This window comes from Phyllobates terribilis, unplaced genomic scaffold (assembly GCF_046119375.1).
Source record: "Phyllobates terribilis strain yellow unplaced genomic scaffold, ASM4611937v1 Scaffold_11__3_contigs__length_659146591, whole genome shotgun sequence".
In the NCBI taxonomy this organism is placed as follows: Eukaryota; Metazoa; Chordata; class Amphibia; order Anura; family Dendrobatidae; genus Phyllobates; species Phyllobates terribilis.
The window spans coordinates 116,073,835-116,099,683 of NW_027362771.1; the positions used below are offsets into that span (position 1 = coordinate 116,073,835).

The 25,849-nt window shown below is 39.7% G+C and overlaps 1 protein-coding gene across 1 annotated transcript in view; it reads left to right on the plus strand.

The window, feature by feature from the left end:
• STAB2 (stabilin 2) overlaps positions 1–25,849 on the plus strand; it is a 332,513-nt gene that overhangs the window by 282,339 nt on the left and 24,325 nt on the right. The window contains exons 57-64 of the mRNA XM_073651531.1: positions 5,739–5,843; positions 6,950–7,057; positions 7,819–8,012; positions 8,431–8,572; positions 9,302–9,435; positions 10,921–11,086; positions 12,740–12,846; positions 24,121–24,240. Coding sequence (XP_073507632.1) covers positions 5,739–5,843; positions 6,950–7,057; positions 7,819–8,012; positions 8,431–8,572; positions 9,302–9,435; positions 10,921–11,086; positions 12,740–12,846; positions 24,121–24,240 — 1,076 coding nt within the window. The remainder of the gene's footprint in view (positions 1–5,738; positions 5,844–6,949; positions 7,058–7,818; positions 8,013–8,430; positions 8,573–9,301; positions 9,436–10,920; positions 11,087–12,739; positions 12,847–24,120; positions 24,241–25,849) is intronic.

Here is a 25,849-nt window from a genome sequence, read left to right on the forward strand (position 1 = left end):
CCTGGTCTGACCATGACAATAGCACAATCCTCCAAAATTTCTTTTAAAAATTAATAACAAAATATGATTATGAACTCCAGTTCTTTTGTTTGTTTGCTTGTTTTTTGTATTAAATTCATCACCAATCCAACAGCACAAGACACTGTATATTTAGAAATATTTTGGAGTGGATGGCCTAGGTTACATTATGTAGCACTTAGTAGATCGCCCTTTATTTGTTACATTATTTTTGTTGCATAAATGATACCAGTGAACCTGGTCTACAGGAAATAAGAGCTCCCTGCTTCCAAAACCCTTCTATTAATCAGTTTAAAAGTTTTTAAGACAGTTAAAAATAATATCATATAACTGTATAATTCAGTAAGAGATTGCAAATTAGACATAAAATTAGACATACAGTGGTGGCCAAAAGTATTGGCACCCCTGCAATTCTGTCAGATAATACTCAGTTTCTTCCTGAAAATGATTGCAATCACAAATTCTTTGGTATTATTCTCTTCATTTAATTTGCTTGCAAGGAAAAAACACAAAAGAGAATGAAGCAAAAATCAAATCATTGATCATTTCACACAAAACTCCAAAAATGGGCCAGACAAAAGTATTGGCACCCTCAGCCTAATACTTGGTTGCACAACCTTTAGCCAAAATAACTGCGAACAACCGCTTTCGGTAACAATCAATGAGTTTCTTACAATGCTCTGCTGGAATTGTAGACCATTCTTCTTTGGCAAACTGCTCCAGGTCCCTGATATTTGAAGGGTGCCTTCTCCAAACTGCCATTTTGAGATCTCTTCACAGGTGTTCTATGGGATTCAGGTCTGATTGCTGGCCACCTTAGAAGTCTCCAGTGCATTCTCTCAAACCATTTTATAGTGCTTTTGGAAGTGTGTTTTGGGTCATTGTCCTGCTGGAAGACCCATGACCTCTGAGGGAGACCCAGCTTTCTCACACTGGGCCCTACATTATGCTGCAAAATTTGTTGGTAGTCTTCAGACTTCATAATGCCATGCACACGGTCAAGCAGTCCAGTGCCAGAGGCAGCAAAGCAACCCCAAAACATCAGGGAACCTCCGCCATGTTTGACTGTAGGGACCGTGTTCTTTTCTTTGAATGCCTCTTTTTTTTCCTGTACACTCTATGTTGATGCTTTTATCCAAAAAGCTCTACTTTTGTCTCATCTGACCAGAGAACATTCTTCCAAAACGTTTTAGGCTTTCTCAGGTAAGTTTTGGCAAACTCCAGCCTGGCTTTTTTATGTCTCGGGGTAAGAAGTGGGGTCTTCCTGGGTATCCTACCATACAGTCCCTTTTCATTCAGACGCCGACGGATAGTACGGGTTGACACTGTTGTACCCTCAGACTGCAGGGCAGCTTGAACTTGTTTGGATGTTAGTCGAGGTTCTTTATCCACCATCCGCACAATCTTGCGTTGAAATCTATCGTCAATTTTTCTTTTCCGTCCACATCTAGGGAGTGCCATGGGCTTTAAACTTCTTGATGACACTGCGCACGGAAGACACAGGAACATTCAGGTCTTTGGAGATGGACTTGTAGCCTTGAGATTGCTCATGCTTCCTCACAATTTGGTTTCTCAAGTCCTCAGACAGTTCTTTGGTCTTCTTTCTTTTCTCCATGCTCAATGTGGTAAACACAAGGACACAGGACAGAGGTTGAGTCAACTTTAATCAATGTTAACTGGCTGCAAGTGTGATTTAGTTATTGCCAACACCTGTTAGGTGCCACAGGTAAGTTACAGGTGCTGTTAATTACACGAATTAGAGAAGCATCACATTATTTTTCAAACAGTGCCAATACTTTTGTCCACCCCCTTTTTTAGGTTTATTGTGGAATTATATCCAATTTGGCTTTAGGACAATTCTTTTTGTGTTTTTTTATTGAAGACAAATTAAATGAAGATAATAATACCAAAGAATTTGATTGCAATCATTTTCAGGAAGAAACTGAGTATTATCTGACAGAATTGCAGGTGTGCCAATACTTTTGGCCACCACTGTAATGTATACAGTCCAATGGTTAGCATTAATTAATAAACTTATAACAGAAGAACATGAAAGAGGAAAGAAAAGAAAAAATAAATGAGATACTCTGGTATCAAGATAATATAACAATCCTATATAGAAATATATACGTGGATGATCCTATCGGTTTAATAGGAAGAATCCAACATGTTGGTCAAAAGTAATTTAGCTCGCTGAACTATGCCCTAAAAGCTCCCAGAATTGAGCCTAAAACCAGAGCCAGAGAAAGTGTAAAATTAGGAGAAGAAAAGTCACAATGTAACCAGAAACAGGAGGAATAAAATGTCTAGACCTGATTTTATAAAAAATAGACTAATGATAACCGAGTTTGAATTTATGGCACAGGGAGAATTTGCACGTCCCCAGAGTATTGGATCTAAGGGGACCAAATCTTTTCAAACACAGCGATTCCATATAAGAGGATACTGGAAAGTTTCTTATTAATCATGATCAATGAAAGTTTCAATTTCGCTCGATCAAGGCTAATTGAGGAAGTCTTCCAGGCACCTGCAGTAGTTATCCTAGCTGCAAGGAACATGAATGTTATGATGTCTGAATATGCTTTAGAATGTCAGGTATTGGATGAAAGATATCTGACTTTATGGGAGCGTGAAACAAACTAATTGTACAAGGTGGAGTTTATACCAGATCCGCCGGTATACTGAAAGAAATATGTTAAAATATAATTTTCTCGTTGAGATCTCCATGGATCTGTTTGGGAGAGTTAAGGAAATTAAATATTTGCTGATACCGGTAACATTCAGTAAAAGACATATTATAAATAGATATAAAATAATCTTGAGTCTTAATACCGAGTCTGTCTACAACATTCTCCATATGGAGAAGGCCTTTATTTGTTCACCACCTGAATTTGCCTGGAATCTTACCTGGGGGAAGATCTTGATTATTGACTATTGAGGCAATAAGAGTGTGGGGAGATCTAAGGCAATACATTTTTGCCAGACTATCCCATAGAGCGAAAGGGTAGAACAATGGGGGCAATAATATTGGAGGTCTGGAAGAAGGATTTAACTAGAGGAGTCCACGAAGGTTGTGATTAGGAGCTGCTGTGGATTCCATGTCAGCCCAGAGTGGCAGCAAATAAATCGAACTCAGTTGTGCTAATTGCGCTGCTTGATAGTATTTTGTTAATTGTGGTACTTCCATTTCTCCACAGACAGAAAAGGGCCCCTGTTCAAGGACAGTATAAGGGCCCTTTGCTGTCCAATAGCTCATCATAATGAACAATTCCACATGTTTTATGAGGTGGAAATAGGCTCCTTTACCTCTTGGGCCCCCGTGCAGCTGCACAAGTTGCACCAATGATATGTTAGTCCCTGTTTTGGGGGCAAGTAAAATGGACTGAGGTATTCTCTTCATGGTGCCTTGCCAGACAAATTGAAGAATTTGAGATTGTAAAGAGGAAATTTTCTTTCTGGGAACAGGGATTGGGAGGGTTTGAAAGAGATATAGTATACTTGTTATCAGGATCATTTTCACTGAGGCTATCCTACCTACCCATGAGATCTGGTAAGTAGACCACTGTTGAAGGTCTTTGCTTTTAGTATTCTAATATAGTAAAAGTTCAGTGTATGTACAATAATCCAAATACCTGTCTCTCACCTGCACCCCTTTATATGTATTCTCTTCTTCAGGTTTTAACACATTTTTCCCATCTCCGTTCCCCAGGGGACCACAGTGAAAAGTAGAATTCATCATATATCTCTGTAAATACTTGTATGCCAAAAATGACAAAAGTATTCTTGGGGTGATACCTTTATTGGCTAACCAGAAAATATATATATATATGCAAGCTTTCAGAGCACAGAGGCTCCTTCTTCAGGCAAGATTACAAATGAATTCATAAGACAAAAGGCACAGCATTTGAGAGATGTTACAACAAGACATTTGTTCATGAGGTGTAAGTTGTGATGCCTCCTACAGATAAGTTAGGGAGAGCAAATTAGTTTTGTTTTGTTGCAAAATGAGAGGCCTTGGGAATGTTTAATTATCTGGAGGTGTGAATTGTGTCCATGTAGTGAGTCATAAAGCCAGGTGTTATATTTAGCCCTGTTGTCAGTGAATTGAACATCCGTATCAATTTGAATTCCCAAATTTTTCTTTCTCTGTTGCCCTTGAAGTGACCTTTTAGTATTAAAACTTTTAGATCTTTCATACAGTGTCCCCGGCCAGAGAAATGTTTTCCCACAGGCGTGTCCAGTTCATTCTTAATTGTGTGTCTGTGTAAATTCATTCTCGTTTGCAGTTTTTGCATAGTTTCTCCAATATAAACTCCTTCCGGGCACCTTGTACATTGTATCATGTACACCACATTGGAGGATGTACATGAAAAGACATCCATGATTTTGTAGTCCTGATTTGTGTTAGGTATGCAGACTGTATTTGATGGTAATATGTGGGTACAAGTTTTGCATTTTTTGTTTTTACATGGGAATGTGCCCGTCACTGATGGTGATGAGAGGACACTTCTGACAAGGAGATTCCTTAAGTTAGGGGGCTGTTTGTAGGAGAGAAGAGGTAGTTCTGGGAATATTTCTTTCAGTTTGTGGTCTCTGTGGAATATGGGTTGGAGATCAGCACCAATTTTCCTTAGGATGTTCATGTGGGGGTTGTATGTGACCACAAGAGGTACCCTGTTGTTGTCCTCCCTTTGTCTGTAATCCAGGAGGCTACTTCTTGGTATCCTTGTAGCTCTGTGAATTTGTTCATCTATTACCCGTGGATGGATTCATTTGTAATCTTGCCTGAAGAAGGAGCCTCTGTGCTCTGAAAGCTTGCATATATATATATTTTCTGGTTAGCCAAGAATACTTTTGTCATTTTTGGCATACAAGTATTTACATCGATTTTTCTGGCTAACACGGTACCACAATATAACTTTGTATTGTACATCATCATATATCTCTGATACTCTACAAAAGGTGGTCTTGTGGGAGACTTTATAGGGCATTTTAGAACTTGCTGTTCTGGGCCTATAACTCTTTAGTAGAAGATCTTGGAGGGCCCAAGTACCTGGCAACAAAAGATTGTTAAAGACGTTGTCCTCTTTATATTTATTGTAACAAATGTGTTGGGGACATGATTTTGTAGCACTTACTGATATATGAGCATTACAAATTCTCCTATTCTTATTAGTGTAGTCTTTTTGACAGACTGCACAGCTCTCCTCTTCTCAAAATGGCCGCTTATAGAGAAGCATGTGACCAGACCAGTCCAAGAGTCTCCTCCAATTGAATAATGATACACATGAGAAAGCTGTATATGAATTAGAAGAGGCTACTGGATGGTTCTGGTCACTTGTTCCTCCAACACAAGCCATTTTGAGAATAGGAGAGCTGTCCAGTCTATGAGGAAGACTACACTAACAAGTCCGGGAGGAAAACCTGTAATGCATATTAGTAAATGTTAAGTACAAATCACAATACATGTGATACAATAAGTGGCCAACGCCCTTAAATCCTAGCCATCGTTGTTTACTAGCATTAAGCCCGAGCTGGGGGCTTACGAGACCTTCTTCTAACTATGGCTGTGGGATTTTGGATCTTTGCTATATATTTCTATTATTTTATTCCATTGCACTGCAGTTTGTAAATACTAATTGATATTGAAAAACAACCGCATACAAGAAATATATTATTTTCATTAAACTGGTTACAGCAATTTTATGTTTGTCTTTCAGCCTGTGACTGCACAGGTAATGGTCAATGTGAAGAAGGTATCAGTGGAACTGGACAGTGTACCTGCGATAATGGATGGACTGGAAAACGCTGTGAAACAAAATTAGGTTCCCTTTATTTTTTTTACATTTTTGTACTAGTTTTATTATCTTTACATATATGACTAGACAAGAATGGGATCACAAATGCATCAAAAGTGCATCTTGTGTGACACTTGGAGATTAAAAGGGGGCCAACAAACAAACAAGATGTGGCAAAGATCAAATGTGGGCTCAGATACTAAATGTTTACACTACATACTGTATCTGCAAAACTTACCATTTTATTCCTGGTAAGATTAACACATCTATGGCTACCTTTATACATTGGAACATTCTCACACATAAACTTGCCAGATAAGAGCCTCTATATTTAAACAGTAATTCGATAACCTTTTAGAACTGCAGTTGAGCTTATGCAAAAATGAATAGTTTATATGCTCAAGTATTTAATTATTTTAATGTAATTATTAGATGTGATTTCAGAAGAGAAATAATGTTCTGGGTTGCTTTTAAATGTATTAAACTAAAGCTATACCTAGTATAAAAACTGGAACGTTAAGTCACACAAAGCACCAACATTATTTCAAATTAACTTATGTTCCTATTAAAAATCTGCTTGAAATAACTGAATAATAATATGCTCACATACAGCACTGGCAAAAATTAAGAGACCAATGAACAGTTTTCTATTGGAAAGCATGGAAAGACTGGTGGAAAGCATGCCAAGACGCATGAAAGCTGGGATTAAAAATCATGGTTATTCCACCAAATACTGATTTCTGAACTCTTCCTGAGTTAAAACATGAGTAATTTGAGGTCTGAAAGCACTGTTTCTTTTTTAGTATTTTGACGCTTTATCATTTGCTGCAAATAAATACAACATTTTTAGCTTTGAATTTCGGAGACATGTTGTCAGTAGTTTATAGACTAAAACAACAATGTATATTTTACTCAAAAATATACCTAGAAAGAGAAAAATCAGAGAAACTGAAAATTTTGCAGTGGTCTCTTAATTTTTGCCAGAGCTGTATACAGTATGTAGATCTTGCAAGTTCCCTTTTTGGAGTGCTTAGTATGAAGCAGCATTGCAAGAAAAAAACATTTTAAAATGGAGTTCTTATTGACACTTTAGAACTGTAGCCTATATTTAATACAATCTTTTATTATCACAGTCCAACCACCAGTTTGCACTCCTCCATGTTCTAGCAATGCTGTGTGCAAGAAAGAGAATGCTTGTGAATGCAAAACATTTTATGAAGGAGATGGAAGAACGTGTACAGGTAACAGAGCACAAATAATGAAATATGGATAAGACCATAAGACCTAAATGCAAAATCTAGGTACATAGTTTGTTAAAGGGAATCTGTCAGCAGTATTTCACACCCCAAACTATTTATATGTGCATGTAGCTATTTGAAAGACAAGTTCAGCAATACCTTTACATGGCCAGTCCATTCCTTCTTTACTGAGAAATCAATGTTTGAATTGATATGCAAATGAGTCTGTAGATCTGAAGCCTCTGTCACTCCAGCTCTATTCCTTATCCAGCACCGCCTCTTCCTGCTTGACTAACAGTCTTTATGTTGTGTGACTTCAAGGTGCCATCACTCAAGCAAGAGAAAGCAGCACTGGTCTGGTAATAGAGCTGGAGTGATAGAGGCTTCTGAACTGCAAATAGCTCTTCAGCCTCATTTGCATATCTCTGATTTCTCTGTAATAGAGGAACGGACTGGCCACATAAAGGTATTGCTGGACTTGTCTTTGAAAGAGCTACATACACATATTAATAGTTTGGGGTGTGAAATCCTGCTTAGAGATTCCCTTTAACTAGTGACCAGGGTTCTAGATCAGCGGATACTCATACAATACCTCTATCTATGCTGTCTGAATATCATAAGACTGTATCCATGGTGAGTTTTGATTTCACTAGAACCTGCTCATGATATTCTCATTTTTATGAAAAAAAAATGGTTCAGTTGACTTTTTACATGGCACTATGTTGCTGCTTCTCAATAACAGGAGCTTTTTCCTTTTGCACTAGTGGTGAATCTTTGCCAGGCAAATAACGGTGGATGTGACAAGAATGCTAAGTGCTCACAAAACGGTGTTAAAGTCACTTGCAGCTGCTTAAAGGGACACAGTGGAGATGGAAAAGTCTGTACAGCCATAAACCCTTGTGTTGATGGACTGAATGGTGGTTGCAGTGAACACGCTATCTGTACCATGACTGGTCCAGTAAGTCTAATCTTGTAGCTTAATGTAAGAAAATATGATTAAGACAATGTCTGCTGGGCTCACTTAGGGTATGTCCATAGGGGATGGAAATGCCGCAGATTTTCCATGCAGATTTGCACATGGATAATCCACAGTAGAATACAGTAACAAATCTCATCCACATGATGCAGAATTTTGCTGTGTGGATTTTTAAATCTGAAGCACATTTGTATCGTGGATTTTACTCCATAGTAAATCCAGGAAAATCTGCAGGCGGTTTTGTGAAATAACCTTTAAAACCATCAATTGATGTTGGACTGGGAGATTATGTGCTTACAGTAAGGTTCCATCATGTGCTAAATTAAGTTTATTTTCTCCAGTATGGTTCAGTATAATTCCGTACAGCTACATCACTATTTACCTTGTTGTTGTTTTTTAGGATAAACGCAAATGTGAGTGTAAAGCCCAATACATAGGTGATGGTGTGGCCTGTGAATTGAAAAGTTTGCCCATTGACCGTTGTCTGCAGGATCACGGGCAGTGTCACACAGATGCAATATGTACTGATTTACACTTTGTAGGTAAGCCCTTGTTATAACATGCAGAGAAAGTGGTCACCTAATAGGATATTATCAGAATTGCCCCTTTTGTCTTGAATTTCTCTTTCATGATTGAGAACAGCTTATAATGACAATATTTTGTCAGTTTTGTGATACCAAAAATATTTTGTGCTCCTACACCTGTTTGGCACATAAAGGACCCCACACACAGTAGTGTAAAGTTGTCCGAACCTATCGATATCGGCCAAGAGTCTAATTTGTATGAAAGCCTCCTGAGAGATGATGGTGGGGAAAAGTAGGATCCAGAACAATTCATTTCCAGATACCGGTCCTTTTGCTTTTTGAGAGATAAGCCAACAAACGATCATTTGGCCAACAGCTATATAATGTGTATAGGGGTCTAAAGTCTGTGACACACTGTGTGCAATTGGAAATCTAGGAAAACAATAACCTGGGCAGATGAGATTGAGTGTGCTGCTGATAATGTAAATGACTCTGAATTTAGAATTTACAGAAGTTGAGTTGAGGGCAGATTAGGATTGTGCTATACCAGGTACAGCTTATTAACTAGGGTGGCACTGCTTCTGGAAAACATTATATTCATATCATGGACAAACCCTTTTTTTAAAGTAAAAAATATTTAATTATTTTATCCCCAGTATGCTTAGTGTGTTCAAATAATCCAGCAGATATTTATTGCATGTCACAACTCAAATTTCCCTCATTACAAAAATTATTTTTTCCCCACAGATGCAACAGTGGGAGTGTTTCACTTATGTTCTTCAAAAGGCCAATATAAGTACAATTTCAGTGAGGCCATCCAAGCATGCAAAGATGAAGAAGCCACCATGGCTACATATAACCAACTGTCTTATGCTCAAAAGGTATAACGCTAGTAATGAATTATCATGAACCAAGGTCTCATATTCCAGACTTTATGTGTACGGTCGTGACCACTAGTTTTGAGGCTGACTAATTTTGGTTTTCGCACAGTTTGCTGCATCAGTGGTTTTAGATATTTTAGTCGTATGTTTCTAGGCTTAATGAAGTACAATTATATCAGCATTTCATACATGTTTGCACTTTTATTGACAAATACATCAAGTTTTTGCAAAGACTCAATATTTACAGAGTTGTCCCTTATTTTTGAAGACTTTTGGAATTCTACCTGACAGCCGGATATCAAGTGCTGGGCAAAATCCTGACTGATGACAACCAATTGTTTAATCAGTGCTTGGAGATGATCACAATTTCTATGTTTTTGTTTCTCTGCCCGCTTTTTGAGGATTGACCACATGTTGTCAAAGGGATTGGAATATGGAGAGTTTCCTGGCCATGGACCAACATTTCAATGTTTTGTTCACCAAGTCACTTAGTTATCACTTTTGCCTTGTGACATGCTGCTCCATCATGCTGGAAAAAGAATTGTTTATCACCAAATTGCTCCTAGATTTTTGGTCAGGAAAATCCCCAGATCTCAATACCATTGAGAATTTATCAATCCTCATAAAGCGGGAAGAGAAACAAAAATAGAGAAATTATAATAAACTCCAAGCACTCATTAGACAACAATGAGTAGTTATCAGTCAGGATTTGGCCCAAGAGCTGATATCCACCATGCCAGGGGGAATTGCAAATAAGTAGAAAGATAGGGGCGCAATAGCGCTGTTATATAACAACAACCAAGTAGGTAAAAAGAAAATGTGCTCACCTTTATAAGTTGTGTAATGCATAACTCATGTAAGAATTAGTAGCGAAGGGCTGCAGCCAGCACAGAATCCTTAGGGATCTTGTAAGGTTGTCTGTAGTAGGATGAAGTAGGTGTCGGGAAAAAATCCGCGCTCCTCCGTAGTGAAGAAATTTGACGAGAGATTGTATAATTAAACAATCTTGTAGTTTATTGCTAAAAGCTACAATTACTACGCGCTTCATGGACGTCCCGTCCACTTCCTCAGGTACATAGCTGAATTGCAGACATTTTTAAAAATAAGTATCAGCACTGTAAATATTGAGTCTTTGCATAAACTTTATGTATTTGTCAATAAAAACTTATGAAATGCTTATAATTGTACTTCAGTAACCATAGAAACACCTGCTAAAAGGTCTAAATACACTGAAGCAGGAAACTTTGTGAAAACCAAAATTTGTGTCAGTCTCAAAACTTTTGGTCACAACTGTGTACATAATATATTCATTTTATTGCAGTCTTCTGTATTTTCTGTACTAATAGGAAGTACAGAGTTTCCAGTACACATTCATTATCTGCAGCTATCATTATTCACATAGAAGATTTATTTGGGATACTTATTTTCATTCTTACTGAATCTAAAATAGTCTCATTCAATGTCCTGGTATGTTATTTCATGCAGGCCAATTTCCATTTATGTTCAGTTGGATGGTTAGATGGAGGAAGAGCGGGCTATCCAACAGCATACTCAAGCGCGAACTGTGGAGCTGGATATGTAGGGATTGTGGATTATGGGATTCGGCCCAACATGTCCGAGACCTGGGATGTTTTCTGTTATAGAGTCAAAGGTAACGTTTTTTTCCAAAATACCATGTCTTATATATGCATTCCATTAGCAACAATTTACATTAGTATGATACTCTTAAAGTACAATGATTCACTGTAAATATCAGTGAATGTAGAGTTTGTAATTGTAAGCAGAAATCAGTATACTATGCTACCAATGTTAAATTCCTGGCAACAGAAGCAAATTTACCACCCTGCATTTACTAGGACAAAAACAATATACAGCGGGTGAAATAAGTATTGAACATGTCACCAATGTTCTAAGTAAATATATTTCTAAAGGTGCTATTGACATCAAATTTTCACCAGATGTTGGTAACAACCGATCCAATCTACACAGGCCAAGAAATCAAACTATAAGGCTGTGTGCCACTATGCGTTTTTTAAGCGTTTCGGCAATTCCGCCGCAGAAACACTTAAAAAACCTTGGTAGAAGGTCTGCAATGTTCCCTAATAGTAATCCACATGTGCTGTGCACATGCTGCGGAAATCTCCGCTGCGGATTATCATTGCGGAAAAATCCACAGCACTACCAATTATTTTGCGTAATCGCAGCGTTTTCACCGCCATTGACTTGCATTGAATCGCTTAATATCCGCATGACTACATGTGCACATGCGGATATTAAGCGATTCAATGTGCGGATGGTACCCGAGTCTGGAGAAGAGGAGACTCTCCTCCAGACCCAGATACCATAGTACCTGTAAAAAAAAAAAAGAATTTAAAATAAAAAAAATACATTATACTCACCTTCTGATGGCCCCCGGTCTCCTTAGTGATGCATCCTGGCTTCCCGGCAGCTTGTGATGGTCTAAAAGGACCTTCCATGACATCATTTAGTCATGTGTGACCTCTCACATGACTAAATTACGTCATGGAAGGTCCTTTTAAACCACCGCGAGACACCGGGGAGACTGGACGCATCGGATAAGGAGACCGGGGGTCATCGGAAGGTGAGTATAATGTATTTTTTTATTTTTTACCATTTTTATTCTTTTTTTTAACTAACACTATATAAAGTTTTATAGTGGTTTTATTTTTTTACCATTTTTATTCTTTTTTTTAGCTAACACTATATAAAGTTTTATAGTGGTTTTGTAGCAGGTTGCATGGATTTATATAGTGTGACCAAGTTGTCAAGTACTTACCAAGTGATGCTAAAATCGCCTGGAAAGCGCTTGTCAACCCGCATGCGAAATCGCATGTGCAAAACGCTTGACAAGCGCTTCTACCTGGCAGGAAAAACGCATGTAAAATCCGCATGTACAATCCGCATGCGTTTTTTCTGCCAGGGAGATGCAGAAACGCTCAGGAAAAACCGGAGCATTTCTGCATTGTGGGCACATAATTTATGGACATTTAGGCTGTGTAATATTGAGAAATGACACAGGGAAAAAGTATTGAACACATTAAGAAAGACAGGTGCAAAAAGCCATGGAAAGTCATGACAGCAGCTGAAATGTATCAGAAATTAGAAAGCAATCCTGGACATACAATATACTTGTGCTTTGTAATTAAAGGTTACACATACATGCTAGTGAATAAATATTGATATAGGTTTCATGGTAGCAAATCAAAGCTGATAATACTAGGATTAATATGCCCTTGTCAATTGTTAGCCTTTTTATGAAATAAATATTTTTGCTATATTGTAGATGTACAGTGCACTTGCAAACCTGGCTATATAGGAGATGGCTACACCTGTAATGGGAACCTGCTCCAAGTCCTTACGACTTTCCCTGAATTTTCAAACTTCGCATTGGTATGTTAAAAATCAGCATATAATGTTAATTGGCTTATATTTGTAGATGCAATCATATCTACCACATTATACATAGACCTTTATTGGGAATTAATAATTAGAAATAATGTCTGATGTATGTCTATATGCAGGGTTGGCGTTAGAGAGACGAAGACTGGGCAATTGCCCAGGTTCCCAGTCCCTCAGGGGCCCCAAGCGTTTACAGCAGAAGGTACACTGATAATAGCATCAGTGAAGCTTCATACGGAAAGACTTATTCAGGACCTTTGGTGACATCACAATAATGTGACCAGTCATGAGACTGTGATGTCACCACAGGCCAAGTATTTTTGCGGGAGTCAGAAGGACTGAAGAGAAGATACTGGTGGCAAGTCCGTGTGTGTATGTGTCTCTGTGTATGTCTCTCTATTTGTCTCTGTTTGCCTGTGTGTGTGTTTGTGTGCGCGTGTGGTTAAGCCTAGAATGTATGGGCCCCTGGTAGGTCCTTTTTGCAGCCAATACAGATGGATACTTGTGGATAGATGTTCTTCAATTACTAGACTTAACCCTTTCACGACCTTTGACGTGCATATACGTCATGTCATGTCCCTGCCTTTGATGAGAGTTCACATGCCGAGCTTGCATCTTTCCCGACAGATGATGGCTGATTTAATCAGCCATCATGTGCCTCTAACAGCCCCTTGTGTAGTGGAGCTTCGCCCGCAGCTGTTAACCTGTTAAATGGCACTGTCAATCCCTGACATTTAACACATGCCAGCAGGAATCCTTGTACTAGCCATATAATAGCAGCTTGAGCGCACCGTGCAGGCATCATTCTTCGGCATTAAGTTCAACATTTTCACTAGTGACCACCCTTGTAACTCCATAACAACGTAAGTCAGGAAGTGTTGTCATAGGGATTTTAGAACACCAGGATGGTGCTTAATAATTGAAATGTAAGCTTTTGTGTGTAAAATATACTTTACTATGAAGTATATAGGAGCTCTTTGTTAAAAATAAAATGTAGATAATCCTATGAAAACGTTCTTCTTAAAACCTACTTTATTAAACTTTTTTAGGTCATTCTTAACTAATATAAGGAGACTTGTGTCAGAATCCTCATCTCTGGGTCAGAGTATAAGTGGTCCTCTCTGGAGGACCGATTCTGTATGACACAGACAGCCCAGTGATATGAATGGACCTGTGTGTGTGTGTGTCAGTCTCTGTGTGCGGTTTAGCATAGAATGTATGGACTCTTGTTGGTATATACTGTGCATTGTGAAAGTATTTGGCCCCCTTGAACTTTTCTTCCCTTTGGAAGTGCATTGAGGTGAAGGGTGCATTGCTGGAAAAGGGGGAAAAAACAAAACAAAAAAAAACTCTTTAAATCTCTTAGTTTGCGAGTGTGAACGAGCTGAGTGTGTCCGGAGCGTAAGTGCGAACAAAAGTAAGTGTGTGACTTGTTTTTCAGTGACTCGGATTCAGGGAGTTTGGAAGGGAGGACTTTGGACTGAATTGCTGTCTGTATTTCATTAATTCTTTACTTTTCTTTTTACTTAACATTCTGTCTATTGCAATCCCCATTAGGAAATGAGCTCCATTATTGACAATGCTATCCAGTGTACATCTTGCCACATGTATGTATTCCTTGAACAGTCGGTCGGGATTGCTTACTGCTGCGCGAGATGTGTGCACGCTGTGCGTTTGGAAGCCCAGATACTGTATCTAAATGAGCAGCTGGCAACACTGAGATCCATTGACAACATGGAAAGGAGTCTGCTGCTCACTGAGCAGCAGCTCACTGGGGTAGATATGGGGGAGGGTGGTAGTCGGGAGCTGCAGGACAGTGAGGTCGCTAGTTGGGTGACAGTTAGAAGGGGTGGTAGAGGGAAGAGTGCCAGGGAGGCTAGTCCTGATCTGGCACACCCCAATAAGTTTGCAAAGTTGGCAGATGAGGGGAGTGACGGTACAGGGGTAGCACTACTGCAGCAAGGCATGTCCCCTGAAAGCCGGAGGAGTGTCAGTTCCAGTAAAGAGGGAAATAGGAGAGTAGGGCAGGCCAGGCAGGTGCTGGTAGTGGGGGACTCAATTATTAGGGGAACAGATAGGGCAATCTGTCACAAAGACAGGGATCGTCGAACAGTGTGCTGCCTACCTGGCGCTCGAGTCCGGCACATCGCTGATCGGGTTGACAGATTACTGGAAGGGGCAGGTGAGGACCCAGCGGTCATGGTGCACATTGGCACAAATGACAAAGTTAGAGGTAGGTGGAAGGTCCTTAAAGATGATTTCAGGGAATTAGGCTGCAAGCTGAAAGCAAGGACCTCCAAGGTGGTATTCTCTGAAATACTACCGGTACTACGTGCCACGCCAGAGAGGCAACGGGAGATTAGGGAGATAAATAAGTGGCTCAAGAACTGGTGTAGGAAACAGGGATTTGGGTTCCTGGAGAACTGGGCCGACTTCTAAGTTGGCTACAGACTCTACGCTAGGGACCGGCTGCACCTCAATGGGGAGGATGCAGCTATGCTGGGGGAGAAAATGGCTAGAAGGTTGGAGGAGTGTTTAAACTAGGGATTGGGGGGGAGGGTATTCATTTGAAAGTTGGGGAAGATAGTGCAGATAGTGACCTGGGCACAAATAAAGAAATTGGGGGTGGGGTTAGAACAGTCAATAAAGTAAGAAGGAATAGAGGTACAGAGAGATACATAAAATGCATGCACACTAATGCCAGAAGCCTCACCAACAAAATGGAGGAATTAGAATTAATTTTGTTGGAAAATAATTATGACATGGTAGGGATATCTGAGACGTGGCTGGACGAGACCCATGAGTGGGCAGTTAATTTACAGGGCTATAGTCTGTTCAGAAATGACCGTACAAACAAGCGAGGGGGGGAGTGTGTTTATATGTAAAATCATCCTTAAAACCTGTCTTGCGGGAGGATATATGTGAATCTAATGAAAATGTAGAGTCCCTGTGGGTGGAGATAAGGGGAGGGGGAAAAAATAATAAATTACTGATAGGGGTTTGTTATAAGTCTCCAAAAATAATGGAAGTAGCGGAGAATATCCTCGTAAAGCAAATAGATGAAGCAGCGACTCAAGGAGAAGTCATTATTATGGGAGACTTCAACTACCCTGAAATACATTGGGGGACAGAAACATGTAGTTCAAGCAAAGGTAATAGGTTTTTGACAACTATGAGAGACAATTACCTTTCACAACTGGTTCAGGACCCAACAAGAAGGGGGGCACTGCTAGACCTAATATTAACCAATAGGCCAGACCGCATATCAAATATACGAGTTGGGGGTCACTTGGGTAATAGTGATCACAAAATGATGTGTAGTAGAGGGGTTACAAGGACACTAAACTTCAGGAAGGCAAATTTCCAACGGTTAAGAGATGATCTTAGTGCAATAAACTGGGACGATATCCTGAGACATAAAGCTACACAAAGCAAATGGGAGACATTTATTAACATCCTGAATAGGACCTGTGCACAATATATACCCTTTGGGAATAAACATGCTAGAAATAGGAGGAAACCACTATGGCTAAATAGAGCTGTAAGGGGCGCAATAAGTGACAAAAACAAAGCATTTAGAGAACTAAAGCAAGTAGGTAGTGATGAGGCATTAAATAAATATAGAAAATTAAATAAATTATGTAAAAAACAAATCAAGGCAGCAAAGCTTGAGGCAGAGAGAATCATTGCCAGAGAAAGTAAAAATAACCCCAAAATATTCTTTAACTACATAAATAGTAAAAAACTAAAAAATGATAGTGTTGGCCCCCTTAAAAATAGTCTGGGTGAAAAGGTGGATGAGGATGAGGAAAAAGCCAATATGCTAAATGATTTTTTTCCAACCGTATTTACACAAGAAAATCACATGACAGAAAACATGATTAGTGATAACAAAAATTCTCCATTAAATGTCACTTGCTTAACCCAGCAGGAAGTACGGCGGCGTCTAAAAATCACTAAAGTTGACAAATCCCCGGGCCCGGATGGGATACACCCGCAAGTACTGCAGGAATTAAGTAATGTCATAGATAGACCATTATTTTTAATCTTTAAAGATTCCATAATAACAGGGTCTGTACCACAGGACTGGCGTTTAGCAAATGTAGTGCCAATATTCAAAAAGGGGACAAAAACTGAACTTGGAAATTATAGGCCGATAAGCTTAACCTCTACTGTGGGTAAAATCCTGGAGGGTTTCCTAAGAGATGCTATAATAGAGTATCTGAAGAAAAATAACCTCATGACCCAATATCAACATGGGTTTACGAGGGACCGTTCCTGTCAAACTAATCTGATCAGTTTTTATGAGGAGGCAAGTTCTGGACTGGACCAAGGAAATGCAGTGGATGTTGTGTATATGGACTTTTCAAAAGCTTCTGATACGGTTCCACACAAAAGGTTGATACATAAAATGAGAACAATGGGGATAGGGGAAAATATATGTATGTGGGTTAAGAATTGGCTCAGTGATAGGAAACAAAGGGTGGTTATTAATGGAAAACACTCAGACTGGGTCTCAGTTAACAGTGGGGTACCACAGGGGTCAGTATTGGGCCCCCTTCTTTTTAACATATTTATTAATGACCTTGTAGGGGGCATACAGAGTAATATTTCAATATTTGCAGATGACACTAAACTCTGCAGGGTAATCAATACAGAGGAGGACAATTTTATATTACAGGAGGATCTATGTAAACTAGAAGCTTGGGCTGATAAATGGCAAATGAGCTTTAATGGGGATAAATGTAAGGTAATGCACTTGGGCAGAAGAAATAAAATGTATAATTATATGCTTAATTGTAAAACACTGGGCAAAACTGTAACTGAAAAAGACCTGGGTGTATTGGTGGACGACAAGCTCACGTTTAGTGGCCAGTGTCAGGCAGCTGCTGCAAAGGCAAATAAAATAATGGGATGCATTAAAAGAGGCATAGATGCTCATGAGGAGAACACAATTTTACCTCTATACAAGTCATTAGTACGACCACACTTAGAATACTGTGTACAGTTCTGGTCTCCGGTGTATAAGAAAGACATAGCTGAACTAGAGCGGGTGCAGAGAAGAGCAACCAAGGTTATTAGAGGATTGGGGGGTCTGCAATACCAAGACAGGTTATTACACTTAGGGTTATTTAGTTTGGAAAAACGAAGGCTTAGGGGTGATCTTATTACTATGTACAAGTATATGAGGGGACAGTATAAAGACCTTTCTACTGATCTTTTTATTCTGAGGCCTGAGACGGGGACAAGGGGGCATCTTCTACGTCTGGAGGAAAGAAGGTTTAATCATAATCACAGACGGGGATTCTTTACTGTAAGAGCAGTGAGACTATGGAACTCTATGCCGCACGATGTTGTAATGAGTGATTCACTGTTAAAATTTAAGAAGGGCATGGATGCCTTTCTTGAAAAGTATAATATTACAGGTTATAAATACTAGATTCCTTGATAGGGCGTTGATCCAGGGAACTAGTCTGATTGTCGTATGGAGTCGGGAAGGAACTTTTTTCCCCAATGTGAAGCTTAGTGTTTGCCACATGGGTTTTTTTTGCCTTCCTCTGTATCAACATGTTAGGCTATGGGTTGAACTAGATGGGCTTAGTCTTACTTCAACCTTAAAAACTATGTTACCTTTTGCCACTTTTCTGGCTTCAAACATAAAGATATAAAATTCTAATTTTTTGGGGAAGAATCAACAAGTGGGACACAATCATGAAGAGGAACGAAATTTATTGGATATTTTAAACTTTAACAAATTAAAAACTGAAAAGTGGGGCGTGCAATATTATTCGGCCCCTTTACTTTCAGTGCAGCAACCTCACTCCTGAAGTTCAGTGAGGATCTCTGAATGATCCAATGTTGTCCTAAATGACTGGTAATGATAAATAGAATCCACCTGTGTGTAATCAAGTCTCCGTATAAATGCACCTGCTCTGTGATAGTCTCAGGGTTCTGTTTCAAGTGCAGAGAGCATCATGAAGACCAAGGAACACACCAGGCAGGTCCGAGATACTGTTGTGGTGAAGTTTACAGTCGGATTTGGATACAAAAAGATTTCCCAAGTTTTAAACATCTCGAGGAGCACTGTGCAAGCGATCATATTAAAATGGAAGGAGTATCAGACCACTGCAAATCTACCAAGACCCGGCCGTCCCTCTAAAATTTCATCTCGAACAAGGAGAAGACTGATCAGAGATGCAGCCAAAAGGCCCATAATCACTCTGGATGAACTGCAGAGATCTACAGCTGAGGTGCGAGAGTCTGTCCATAGGACAAAAATCAATCGTACACTGCACAAATCTGGCCTTTATGGAAGAGTGGCAAGAAGAAAGCCATTTCTCAAAGATATTCATAAAAAGTCTCATTTGATGTTTGCCACAAGCCACCTGGGAGACACACCAAACATGTGGAATAAGGTGCTCTGGTCAGATGAAACCAAAATCGAACTTTTTGGCCACAATGCAAAACGATATGTTTGGCGTAAAAGCAACACAGCTCATCACCATCAAAACACCATCCCCACTGTCAAACATAGTGGTGGCAGCATCATGGTTTGGGCCTGCTTTTATTCAGCAGGGACAGGGAAGATGGTTAAAATTGATGGGAAGATGGATGGAGACAAATACAGGACCATTCTGGAAGAAAACCTGTTGGAGTCTGCAAAAGACCTGAGACTGGGACAGAGATTTATCTTCCAACAAGACAATGATCCCAAACATAAAGCAAAATCTGCAATAAAATGGTTCAAAAATAAACATATCCAGGTGTTACAATTGCTAAGTCAAAGTCCAGACCTGAATCCAATCAAGAATCTGTGTAAAGAGCTGAAAACTGCTGTTCACAAACGCCCTCCATCCAACCTCAATGAGCTCGAGCTGTTTTGCAAGGAAGAATGGGCAAGAATTTCAGCCACTCGATGTGCAAAACTGATAGAGACATACCCCAAGCGACTTGCAGCTGTAATCGCAGCAAAAGGTGGCGCTACAAAGTATTAACTCAAGGGGGCCGAATAATATTGCACGTCCCACTTTTCAGTTTTGAATTTGTTAAGAAAGTTTAAAATATCCAATAAATTTCGTTCCACTTCACGATTGTGTGCCACTTGTTGTTGATTCTTTCCAAAAAAAATAGAATTTTATATCTTTATGTTTGAAGCCAGAAATGTGGCAAAAGGTAGAAAAGTTCAAGGGGGCCAAATACATTCACAATGCACTGTATATGTGAAGACATATATGTGTATGTATGTGCTCTGTATACATGTGTGTATGTGCTCTGTATACATGTGTGTATGTGCTCGGTGTATACATGCGTGTGTGCTATATGTACAAGCATGAGTGTTGGCACCCTTGAAATTCTTCAAGAAAATGAAGTAATCCTCCCAGAAAATTATTGCAATTACACATGTTGTTATAAACATGTTTATTTCCTTTATATATATTGGAACAACACAAAAAAAACTGAGAAAAAAGACAAATTGGACATCATTTCACACAAAACCCCAAAAATGGGCTGGACAAAATTGTTGCCACCTATTCAAAATTGTGGGTAAATAACTTTGTTTCAAGCATGTGATGCTCGTTCAAAATAACCTGTGGCAAGTAACAGGTCTGGATAATATGAAAATGACATCTGAAACCAAATAAAAATGGGAGAAGTTGACTGAATCTTTGCGTTGTGTCTCTGTGTGCCACAATAAGCATGGAGAACAGAAAGAGGAGAAGAGATCTGTCTGAGGACTTGAGAACCAAAATTGTTGATATTAACAATATCAACAATCTCAAGGTTACAAGTCCATCTCCAGAGATCTTGATGTTCCTTTGTCCTTGGTGTGCAACATAATCAAGAAGTTTACAACCCATGGCACTGTAGCTAATCTCCCTAGACGTGGATGGCAGAAAAAAATTGATGAAAGGTTGCAATGAAGGATAGCACGAATGGTGGATAAGCAGTCTCAGTCAAGTTCCAAAGAAATTCAAGTTGTCTTGCAAGCTCATGGTGCATCAGTGTGAGCGCAAACTATCCATCAACATTTGAATGAATTGAAACCTATGGCAAGAGACCCTGGAGGACCTCACTGCTGATATAGACACATAAAAAGCTAGACAGCAGTTTGCTAAGATGTACATTAGTAAGCCAAAATCCGTATGGGAAAGCATCTTCTGGACAAATGAGACCAAGATAGAGCTTTTTGTTAAAGCACATAATTTTACTGTTTACTCAAAACGGAATGAGGCCTACAAAGAACACAGTACCTACAGTCAAATATGGTAGAGATTCAAAGATGTTTTTGGGTTGTTTTGCTGCCCTCTGGCACTGGTTTCCTAGAAAGTATGCAAGGCATCATGAAATCTGAAAATTACCAAATGAAGCTGGTTTTGCATCCTAGGTCATGGGTCAGCAGGACAATGACCCCAAACATACTTCCAGAAGCACCCACTTTTTTAGAGAGGAGAAATCTTGTGGTCCCCTTTCACTTGAGAGAATGGATAGACATTCCTCGTTACTACACCAGGTAGATAGCACTGACAAAAATAGGATTTTTCAATTTTTTCATTTCATTCCTTCTCTGAATGGGAACTTTCTGTTTTGAATAGAGGTTTATCATTTGTACCTACACATAGATTTAATGAATTTGATTGGATAAAGGATATTAATTAATTTTCTAGGGAGCTAAAATGGCAGAGATATTTTATGACACACGATAGGGCGGAATGTGCTGCTCTAGGAATAGAGGAGGATGAGTCATCGGATGTCAGGTTATTATAAACATACTTCTTGAAGCATTCAGAAATGGATGGAAACAAAGAGCTGGATAGTTCTGAAGTGGCCAGCAATGAGTCCGGATCTAATTCCCATTGAACACCTGTGGAGAGATTTTAAAATTGCTGTTGGGAGAAGGTACCCTTCAAATATGAGAGACCTGGAGCAGTTTGCAAAAGAAGAGTGCTCCAAAATTCCAGTTGAGAGGTGTAAGAAGCTTGTTGATGGTTATAGGAAGCGATTGGTTGCAGTTATTTGTTCCAAAGTGTGTGACCGTGCAACCAAACATTAAGTTGAGGGTGCCAACAATTTTGTCCAGCCCATTTTGGGGATTTTGTGTGAAATTATGTCCAATTTGCCTTTTTTTCTGTTTTGTTTTATTTTGTGTCGCTCGAATACAGACAAAGGAAATAAACGTGTATAACAAAACATGTGTAATTTCAATCATTTTCTGGGAGAAATACTTCATTTTCTGGAACAATTTCAAGGGTACCAACATTTTCGGCCATGACTGTATATACATATAGTGGCTTGCAAAAGTATTCACCCCCTTGGAATTTTCCATCAAGTTTTCACAACCTGGAATTTCTCTGTTTTTTTAGGATTTGCATCAGTTCATGTAAAGAACATGCCTACAACTGTGAACATTTGGTTTTCTTTTTTTGTGAAGCAAACAACAAATAGGACAAAAAAACTGAAAACATCAGTGTGCATAACTATTCACCTCCCTAAAGTCAGTACTTTGCAGAGCCTCCTTTTCTGGCAATTACAGCTGCAAGTTGCTTTGGATAAATCTCTATGAGCTTTCCACATCTTGCCACTGGGATTTTTGACCATTCCTCAAGGCAAAACTGCTCCATCTCTTTCAAGTGAGATGGTTTCCTCTGGTGAACAGCAATCTTCAAGTCTGACCACAGATTCTCAATTGAATTAAGGTCTGGGCTTTGACTAGGCCACTCAAAAACATTTACATGTTTCCCCTTAAACCACTTGAGTGTTGCTTTAGCAGTATGCTTTGGGTCATTGTCTTGTTGGAAGGTGAATCTCCATTCCAGTCTCAAATCGCTGACAGACAGAAACAGATTTAGCTCAAGAATATCCCTGTATTTCGCATCATCCATCTTCCCCCTGACTTGGACCATTTTCCTGTTTCTGCTGCCTTAAAACATCCCCCCACAGCATGATGCTGCCATCATCAGGTTTCACTGTGGGGATGATGTTTTTGGGGTGATGATCTGTGTTGGCTTGGTGCCAGACATAGCATTTACCTTGGTGGCCAAAAAGTTCCAATGTTGGTCTCATCTGACCACGACACATTCCTCCATACATTTGGGGAGTCTCCCACATGTCTTTTGGCAAACTCAAAACAAGCCTTTCAATGCGTGTAAGTAGTCTTTTTTTTCTGCCCACTCTTCCATAAAGGCCACCTCTATGGAGTGTATGGCCTATTGTGGTCATATGGATAGATACTCCAGTCTCTGCTTGGAAACTCTGCAGCTCCTTCAGAGTTACTTTTGGTCTCTGTGCTGCCTCTCCGATTAATGCCCTCCTTGACCGGGCTGAGAGTTTTGGTGGGCGGCCCTCTCGTGGCAGGTTTGTTGTGGTACCATGTTTTTTCCATTTGATGATGATGGATTTAATGGTGCTCTGGGGGATCATCAGAGATTTTTTTTTTAATTACCCAACTGTCACTTGTACTTCTCAATAACTTTGTCCCTGACTTGTTTGGAAATCTCCATGGTCTTCATGATATTGTTTGGTTAGTGGTGCCTCTTGCTTAATGATGTTGCAGCCTCTGTGGCCTTTCAGAAAAGATGTGTGTATACTAACAGACATGTGACACTTATATTGCTCATAGGTGGACTTCCTTTCACTAAGCATGTGGCTTACGAAGGTAATTGCCTGCACCAGAAATTTTTAGGGGCTTCATAGCAAAAGGGGTGAATACATATGCACATGACAATTTTTAGTTATTTGATCCCATAAATTAAATGTTTGCCTATATTTTTCTCACTTTACCGACTTAGACTATTCAGTGCTGATGCATCACACACAAATTGGATTACAAAAATATTTAAACACAGGTTATAATGTAACAAAATGGGTAAAAAGCCAAGGGGGTTAATACTTTCACAAAGCACTGTATGTGGGTGTAACATACAATGTGTGTGTCGCATACTGTGCATGTAGCATCCATACTTATAAATACCGGCAGCACAAACGACAGTTGATATTTTTACACTAATCAGCAATTGTCCAACAAACGAGCAAAATGCTGCTCATTCATCAGGTGATTGGATTGCTTATTGCTTCTGGTGCAATATGTTAGAATTTGGGGCCCCACTTTAAACCTTTACCTAGGGCCCCACTTGTCTAAAACCGGCCCTGTCTATATGTCTACAATCATTCTTGAAGGAATTTTCTAGAAATGGTATGTGACTACGGATACACTGTGCTCACAGGTATTCACCAATTATTCACCATGGTTTTATCCTCTATCCACAGAAAATTTTCAAATATTCCAATACTTCAGCAAGAGGCAAAGAATTTATTAGTTATCTCACTGACTTGTCCATACAAGCTACACTTTTTGCACCTAGTAATGATGGCATTAATGAGAATGTGGTAAGTGACATAATTTGTTATGACCAATTAAAAGCAAGGGCATAGGTAGGGATTCCTTAGCAAGGCATGTACCCTAGATATCAGGGGGAGGGGGACACAGGAAACCACTCTGTCATGCATTTAAAAACTATAGCCATGTCAAAGGCAGTTTATTGAATTTTTGACAGTCCTATTTAAAGAGGACAATAATAAATATAAAGCATAGCTTAAAGGGAATCTGTCAGCAGGTTTTTGCTATGTAACTTACACTGAAGGTTTTATCACCTGGTGATTATCATTGCCTGGACTACAGGAGCATGCATGCTAGTCCAATTTCGCCTCTCCTGTGATAAGCAGTTCACTATCTATAAAGACAATGTAAATACAGAGCTTATATTTAAAATGCAGCAGAGCTGAGAAAGCTTACCTAAAAACTCTGTCAGAACTCCTGCACCCAGTAAACGAAATGATACATAGTTGGATTCAGGGTCTCTTGGTCGACGCTGCTCTCAGATGAGGTAGCGAAAACCTGGTGACAGATACCCTTTAAACGGAACCTGACAGCGCACACATGTTGCCTGACCCACAGGCAGCATGTATCAGACACTGACTGTATGATTTCAGTCAAGTATGTTTTACTATGCAACACTGCAGAATTTTGAAGAGCAACATACTTTATAAGCTGTTTGGGAAACAAGCCATATGAGTGAACATTAAAAAAGGCCAGTCCCTGGTGGCTTCTCCTTGCCAATGACTAACAGGTCTCTCCCTCTACATGCATGCAAGGAGCAACCCATCACTTTTGGGGAGTGGTCATGTACAACCCGCCGGGGACCGGCCTTTCCAACTAGTCTCCCATGCAGATCAGTCCCCAGTGGCTTTTAATGTGTGTTAGGCTATGTACCTACGATGCAGAAATGTTCCGGATTTTTTCCTGAGCGTTTCTGCATTTCCCTGGCAGAAAAAACGCCTGCGGATTGTACATGCGGATTGTACATGCGGATTGTACATGTGTTTTTCCTGCCAGGGACAAGCGGATGTGAAGCGTTCTTCACATGCATTTCCGCATGCGGGTGGACAAGCGCTTTCCAAGCGATTTTAGCATCACTTGGAAAGTGCTTGACAACTTGGTCACACTATATAAATCCATACAAACAGCATGGATTTATATAGAGTGACCGTAAGAATGGTAATCCGGCAATCCAGGACGCATCGCTATGGAGACCGGGGGCCACCAGAAGTTAAGTATAATGTATATTTTTTATTTTATTCTTTTTTTTACAGGTACTATGGTACCTGGGTCCGGAGGAGAGTCTCCTCTTCTCCAAACCCGGGTACCATCCGCACATTGAAATGCATGGATTCCGCATCTGCAGATGCAGTGATGCAGATTCCATGCGTTCCAATGCAAGTCAATGGCGGCGAAAATGCAGCGCTTCTGCAAAATAATTGGTGGTGCTGCCGATTTTTCCGCAATGATAATCCGCAGCGGAAATTTCCGCAGCATGTGCACAGCACATGCGGATTATCATTGGGGAATATGGCAGGCCTTCTACCAAGCGTTTTTTAAGCGTTTCTGCAGCGGAATTGCCGCTGCGGAAATGCTTTAAAAAACGCATAGTGGGCACAC